The sequence below is a fragment of the Bactrocera tryoni genome, chromosome 3, assembly GCF_016617805.1.
Source record: "Bactrocera tryoni isolate S06 chromosome 3, CSIRO_BtryS06_freeze2, whole genome shotgun sequence".
NCBI classification, from domain to species: Eukaryota; Metazoa; Arthropoda; class Insecta; order Diptera; family Tephritidae; genus Bactrocera; species Bactrocera tryoni.
In genome coordinates, this window is record NC_052501.1 from 52,886,369 (window position 1) to 52,894,109 (window position 7,741).

The following is a 7,741-nucleotide window of genomic DNA, read 5'->3' on the forward strand; positions in this document are numbered from 1 at the left end:
AATAGTTTTAGTCAATAGGAAAATTATAATGTAAAATCATTAAATATATAAAGGCAATGGGTCAGACCAACCAAATCTCAAAATATGAGATATACTGCTCTTAAATAATAAAACGGGGTGCTTTTTTTGTTTTTGGAGGTATGACAACAGAAAGAATGAAAATGGGACCTACAATTCCTTCAAAAATGTTGAACAATACTTTTCCTTTTACGGTTTCACACCGAATATTCAAGTATCAAGTCTTCAAGAAACTTTGTGCTCATGGACACGTACACTGTGGGAAAAATATATAAAGACTTTTTAATTTAAATTTCGCGCGTAAACTCATTCGTCAAAATTTTCTTCTCTATGTTTGCATGACTCTCAGTGACATCTCTTTCTGAAGAACATAAATTGCATTCGGCGATTTTTACGTTGAGTGAAATTACTCAAGAAAGAAGTTCCATTAAATTTCGTGTACGGAATCAAATTTCTGATGCCGAAACTTTCCGAAAGTTGGAAAAAGCCTTCAGTGGCAATTGTTTGTCACGAGCAAGTATTTTTGATTGGAACAAATTATTCGAAGAGGGTCAAGAATGCGGTGACGACGAACCACGTCCATCGATATCAACTGATGATCAACTCGTTAATAAAGTAAAAGAATGGGTGCTTGCGAATCGATGATTAAGACTTAAGCCCGGGTCCCACTATCGGCGCAAGGTACCAATTTTCGGCGTATTTCATGTACCGATAATGTGACCGCATTAAATATTATGAAATGCGACAATTATGGCCAATGCACAACCAAAATCGACCCAGTTGCGCGGATAATGTGAACGCTATAATGTTTGATAAAGAGCAATAAAAATTGAAAAATGCGCAGATTTTTATCGGGCACTTGAGCACCGATCGAATACGCCAATCACCACCAATATCTCTATTTTTCAGCAAATTTTTAAGTATTAATTTGAAAAATCTTTATCAATAACACAAGTCTACAAATAAAAAGCGAAAAAATGCAACTGTCTTAGCTATGCGTGCATCGTTATCTTTGAAGGTGTACCTCTAAAAGTACTGTACAAAGGATAAAAAATGATAGTGAGCTAAAGACATATAGAGTTCAAAGAGTGCCAGATCGTTCCGATGAAAAGCAATTGGTTGCTCAAAACCGAGCTCGAAATTTGTATGAAGGATACCTAACAAAATTTGACTGTTGCGTGATGGACGACGAAACCTACGTTTAGGCAGATTTCAAAAAGTTACCGGGGCATGAATATTATACTTGTATGAAGAAGGGGCAAGTACAGAGAAAATTTAAGGAAAAGAAAATTACCAAATTTACCAAGCAGTATATGGTTTGGCAAGCGATATGTACTTGCGGTTTGAGAAGCAGTGTTTTTGTAACACAGGGCACAATCAATTCAAAAATTTATATTAGCGAGTGCCTTCAAAAACGTCTTTTGCCATTTATTGAACATGAGGGTACTGTAATGTTCTGGCCTGATTTAGCAACCTCACACTATTCTACAGCTACCATGGAGTGGTATGAAAGCAATAATGTCAATATTGTTCCCAGAAAAGCGAATCCACCTAATTGCCCAGAGCTTCGACCTTTTGAGAGATATTGGGCTCTAATGAAATCGAATCTCCGGAAGAGTAAAGGCTTACAAGATTTTAGAAATAAGTGGCGAAGGTCGTACGGTACTATCGATGAAAACACTGTACAAAACATACTGAAGGGCCTTTAGAAAAAAGTAAGAAATTTTTACAGAAAATAAAAATTTGTTAAATGTTATTTATAATTTGTAATCTCTATAGTACTCATTAATAAGAAATAAAACAAGACTTTGAAAAAATTCTTTGGTTTTCTTGTTATTAATGAAAAACGAAGGGTCAATTTTTTACGGGACAGTCCTTAGTTTTCAAATTATTCACGGATAGTTTTTGCTTCGTTGCTTATGTAGGAAATTGATATATCCTCTGTGGCGCTTTCAAAGGTAGGTATGGAAAAATTAACACGTGCACCTTCAATAATATTTCCATCCTCAGTGCAGCTATCTACCAATCCAGTAGCATAACTTATATTTTTTGTCATTAAAAAATTGTGTAATGCGCAACATGCTAACTCTCGTTGTTTTATTTGGATTCAGCTTTATTGGTCTTTATCATGATTGCAAATGCGTTCTCGACTATTCTCCTAGCCCTTGATAACCTATAGTTAAAAATACGTTTGCTACCAGATAAAATGCGACCAGGATACGGCTTCATCAAATAATTTTGTATTTTAAACGCATCGTCTACCACTAAAACAAAAGGTACATTCATTTCTTCTTCTTCTTAATTGGCGTAGAAACCGCTTAAGCGATTATAGCCGAGTTAACAACAGCGCGCCAGTCGTTTCTTCTTCTCGCTACGTGGCGCCAATTGGATATTCCAAGCGAAGCCAGGTCCTTCTCCACTTGGTCCTTCCAACGGAGTGGAGGTCTTCCTCTTCCTCTGCTTCCCCGGCGGGTACTGCGTCGAATATTTTCAGAGCTGGAGTGTTTTCGTCCATCCGGACAACATGACCTAGCCAGCGTAGCCGCTGTCTTTTAATTCGCTGAACTATGTCGATGTCGTCGTATATCTCGTACAGCTCATCGTTCCATCGAATGCGGTATTCACCGTGGCTAACGCGCAAAGGACCATAAATCTTTCGCAGAACTTTTCTCTCGAAAACTCGCAACGTCGACTCATCCGTTGTTGACATCGTCCAAGACTCTGCACCATATAGCAGGACGGGAATTATGAGTGACTTATAGAGTTTGGTTTTGTTCGTCAAGAGAGGACTTTGCTTCTCAATTGCCTACTCAGTCCGAAGTAGCACCTGTTGGCAAGAGGTATCCTGAGTTGGATTTCTAGGCTGACATCGTTGGTGGTGTTTACGCTGGTTCCAAGATAGACGAAATTATCTACAACTTCAAAGTTATGACTGTCAACAGTGACGTGAGAGCCAAGTCGCGAGTGCCACGACTGTTTGTTTGATGACAGGAGATATTTCGTCTTGCCCTCGTTCACTGCCAGACCCATTTTCTGTGCTTCCTTGTCCAGCCTGGAGAAAGCAGAACTAACGGCGCGGGTGTTGAGGCCGATGATATCAATATCATCGGCATACGCCAACAGCTGTACACTCTTATAGAAGATGGTACCTTCTCTATTAAGTTCTGCGGCTCGAACTATTTTCTCCAAAAGCAGGTTGAAAAAGTCGCACGATAGGGAATCGCCTTGTCTGAAACCTCGTTTGGTATCGAACGGCTCGGAGAGGTCCTTCCCGGTCCTGACGGAGCTTTTGGTGTTACTCAACGTCAGTTTACACATCCGTATTAGTTTTGCGGGGATACCAAATTCAGGCATCGCGGCATAGAGTCAGTCCCTTTTCGTGCTGTCGAAAGCAGCTTTGAAATCGACGAAGAGGTGGTGTGTGTCGATTCTCCTTTCACGGGTCTTTTCCAAGATTTGGCGCATGGTGAATATCTGGTCGGTTGTTGATTTGCCTGGTCTGAAGCCACACTGATAAGGTCCAATCAGTTTGTTGACGGTGGGCTTTAATCTTTCACACAATACGCTCGATAGAACCTTATATGCGATGTTGAGGAGGCTAATCCCACGGTAGTTGGCGCAGATTGTGGGGTCTCCTTTTTTATGGATTGGGCATAGCACACTTAAATTCCAATCGTTGGGCATACTTTCGTCCGACCATATTTTACAAAGAAGCTGATGCATGCACCTTATCAGTTCTTCGCCGCCGTGTTTGAATAGCTCGGCCGGCAATCCGTCGGCCCCTGCCGCTTTGTTGTTCTTCAGGCGGGCAATTGCTATTCGAACTTCTTCATGGTCGGGTAATGGAACGTCTGCTCCATCGTCATCGATTGGGGAATCGGGTTCTCCTTCTCCTGGTGTTGTGCGTTCACTGCTATTCAGCAGGCTGGAGAAGTGTTCCCTCCATAACATTCATTTCACGACCTAATAAATGACGAGGAGGTGGTAAATTTAGAGAATCCATATCGGGGGCATGCTGCAGAGAACATTTACTGAAAACACCACCATCTGAAATACGCCCGTTACAGCCGATGTCAATATACAAATATTTATAACTGGCATCAACAACTGTCATAAGCACTATGCTGTGAGTTCCTTTGTAGTTGTAAAACGTACTTCCTGATTTTGCGGGTGCGATCATGACCACATGCTTGCCGTCAACTGCTCCTATGCAGTTAGGAAAGTTCCATAATAAATGGAATTTCGAACCAACTTCAGCCCATTCTTCTTTTGTTGAAGGTATCTAAATAAGGGGAAATATGAAAATATACATAAGGATTTGGTAAAGCATGTGTTCCTACCTTCAGGTAAGTATTTCGAAGTTGACTGTAAATCGCATCACAAACTTCAGGAACAAATTTTGAGATAGTGTTTGGGGCAATACGGAAAAAAGCTGAAAGACTTTTGTAGCTATCGCCCGTGGCCAAAAAGCTGAGAGTGCAGACCAAACGATGACTTGCTGGAATAGCTTCACGAAAACATGTGTCTGGTTTTTTAATCAGTGGGGAAATTAGCTGCAGTAACTCATTAAAATTGTTTTCGTTCATTCGCACGTAATTTTTAAAAAGAAACTTTTGATTATCAACTTCTCGAAATTCACGTAAAGTCGTTTCATATGCACCATTAGTATTTCTTCTTTCCAGCCAATTTCTCACCCAGATACTACGTTGTTTAGGATTTGTTTTACGTTTTTGATTTTTCTTTTTCAGCTTTAATGTTGCAATGGTAAGCAGAGCAACTGCAACTCTTTTCTTCTTCAAATAATCCATGTTTTAAAATAAATAAAAACTTTTACTGCAAACAGCTGATTGAGCACAACAGTGTGACCGCGTTGCGCCGATTATCGTAGCAGAATATTTAACGCCGATATGCGCCGATAAAAAATGACACAATATGCGCCGATAATGTGACTGCTAAAAATTGACTCAATTCTGTTTTGGCATTTTGCGCCGATGTAGACCAATAAAAATCGGTACAAATTGTGCTACTTGCGCCGATAGTGGGACCCGGGCTTTAGAGATCTTACTGGCGTCGTTGAAATATCGAAAGGATCAATGAAAGGTACTTTGAAAGCACATTTGGGTCTAAGAAAAATTTCACGGTGGGTTCCAAAATCACAAAATTTTTCGAAAAACAGCGTCACGCTAACAATGCTTCTTGACTACCAAGATGTCGTGAAACGTATTATTACTGGCGATGAGTCTTGGATCTTGGCCGGAAATATGGATCGATAACACTTGGTCTTTGCACCATGGCTAATTGGTACAAAATGAATTTAAGTTATTAATTTCCCTAATTTCATCACGACTGATGCGATGACGAAGAATGAAGCAAATCTCAGCATATTTGCCATCGAACTATGAAGTGGACCACCCTCCTTATTGCTGAGGAAGACCTTGGCTGAGACGTTGTGACAACCGGTTTCATAATTGGTTCCGACACCAATACACGAAATTCAATTTGGTACAGCTCGGATATTGATCACAGATGTAAAAATTTATTGTCAACAAAAATTTAAATTGAGACCTAAACACTCTAGGGTAGGTCAGTGAACACTCCCTACTTTACTACCCATTTTCGCATCATTATGCCTGTAGCCGTCAGCTGTGAACTATTTATGACTCGCTCTAGATAGGACGCGCTGCGAAACAATAGCCAATAGACTTTGTGTGGTAAAGGGCCTTAGCGTACTCCACATATTTGCTTTATTCATATGCCTCCAACATCTCACCGAAACTTGTCTTGAAACCAGCGATGTCGCAAAATGTTCTTGGACCTAGATTGAAAGTAAGAGATCCAGTGAGCTCTTTTCTCACAGAAATACTTCTTTCCATAGTTGTAGGGATTCTAACACACTTTTGCTGTATCAGCATCCACGCTGTAAGGTTAAGAATCCCTCCGTATGACATCTGGAAAGTATATGGAAGAACTCGGTGTGGAAACAGCTCTACCCTACATTCTTGACAAACCCGCGTTTACGAGATCAAGGCTTAAACACTTACCCTGTGATTTTTACCTATTTGGAAAACTTCATTTGCCCATGAAAGGAAACTGGTTTCAGGATATTTCAGCTATCCAAAAGGCGACGACCGATATTCTCAAGAGCATTCCGAAAAATTACCTTAAACACTCATTTGAAATGCTAACTGACCGGGCTAAACGCTGTATCGAGGCACAAGAAAACTACTTTGAATAAAAAAATATAACTTTTGAAAAATATAAATTTTTTGTTGTTTTTTTTAACAGTCCTGTTTCTTTTGCGACAGACCTTGTATATATATTATATATATTCATATATGTATGTATCGGGTGATTTTTTAAGAGCTTGATAACTTTTTTAAAAAAAAAAAACGCATAAAATTTGCAAAATCTCATCGGTTCTTTATTTGAAACGTTAGATTGGTTCATGACATTTACTTTTTGAAGATAATTTCATTTAAATGTTGACCGCGGCTGCGTCTTAGGTGGTCCATTCGGAAAGTCCAATTTTGGGCAACTTTTTCGAGCATTTCGGCCGGAATAGCCCGAATTTCTTCGGAAATGTTGTCTTCCAAAGCTGGAATAGTTGCTGGCTTATTTCTGTAGACTTTAGACTTGACGTAGCCCCAAAAAATAGTCTAAAGGCGTTAAATCGCATGATCTTGGTGGTTCAACTGCCCATGCATCCCGAAAAATGCACTGTTTGGTGTGGTTTGTACGCTGGTGGAATCATTGGACCGTATTTTTTCAAAGATGCTGTTGGACGCAACGTTACGGTGAATGGCGGTCGCTATCGTTCGATGCTAACAAACTTTTTGTTGCCAAAAATGGAAGAACTGAACTTGGTTGACATGTGGTTTCAACAAGATGGCGCTACATGCCACACAGCTCGCGATTCTATGGCCATTTTGAGGGAAAACTTCGGAGAACAATTCATCTCAAGAAATGGACCCGTAAGTTGGCCACCAAGATCATGCGATTTAACGCCTTTAGACTATTTTTGTGGGGCTACGTCAAGTCTAAAGTCTACAGAAAATAAGCCAGCAACTATTCCAGCTTTGGAAGACAACATTTCCGAAGAAATTCGGCTATTCCGGCCGAAATGCTCGAAAAAGTTGCCCAAAATTGACTTTCCGAATGGACCACCTAAGACGCAGCCGCGGTCAACATTTAAATGAAATTATCTTCAAAAAGTAAATGTCATGAACCAATCTAACGTTTCAAATAAAGAACCGATGAGATTTTGCAAATTTTATGCGTTTTTTTTTTTTAAAAAGTTATCAAGCTCTTAAAAAATCACCCGATATAAAACTACGTGCCTCTCATCCGCTCCGTGGTTACTCGAATGTGGAAAAACTCAAAATAAGAGCGCTTTGTTTATCTTCATAATGCGTTACCGTTTTAAGGCTTGTGGTTTTTGTAATTTGTTGTTATTTATCGTTCCTTTTATTGTCGTTACTTTTATAGCGGACAATTTACACACACGCAGTGGGCATAAGTTGAGCTCACACAAGAAAATAACCATAATAAATAAAAAGCAATAAAAAAATGTTGCTGCAGTAAGAGCTAACATCATCTTCCTCTTTGCTAGGCCCATCCGTTGCCTAAACCGTTGTCCTCGCTCCTTCCTCCTTGCCTGTTCAGCTGCGCGTCCTTTGATTCTCAGCACCACTGCCAAGACGTAGCTTCCCCTCCACAAGTGCCT

General features: G+C 39.9%; 1 protein-coding gene across 1 annotated transcript; it reads right to left on the bottom strand.

Annotated features, from left to right (window-relative positions):
• Positions 1 to 215: 215 nt before the first annotated feature.
• Positions 216 to 4,604, bottom strand: LOC120770674 (protein ANTAGONIST OF LIKE HETEROCHROMATIN PROTEIN 1-like). The gene is made up of 3 exons (XM_040098262.1): positions 4,359 to 4,604; positions 3,979 to 4,300; positions 216 to 274 (listed from the first exon to the last, which is right to left on the bottom strand). The coding sequence occupies exons 1-3, from the start codon at positions 4,602 to 4,604 to the stop codon at positions 216 to 218; spliced, it is 627 nt and encodes a 208-aa protein (XP_039954196.1).
• Between the last annotated feature and the right edge of the window lie 3,137 nt (positions 4,605 to 7,741).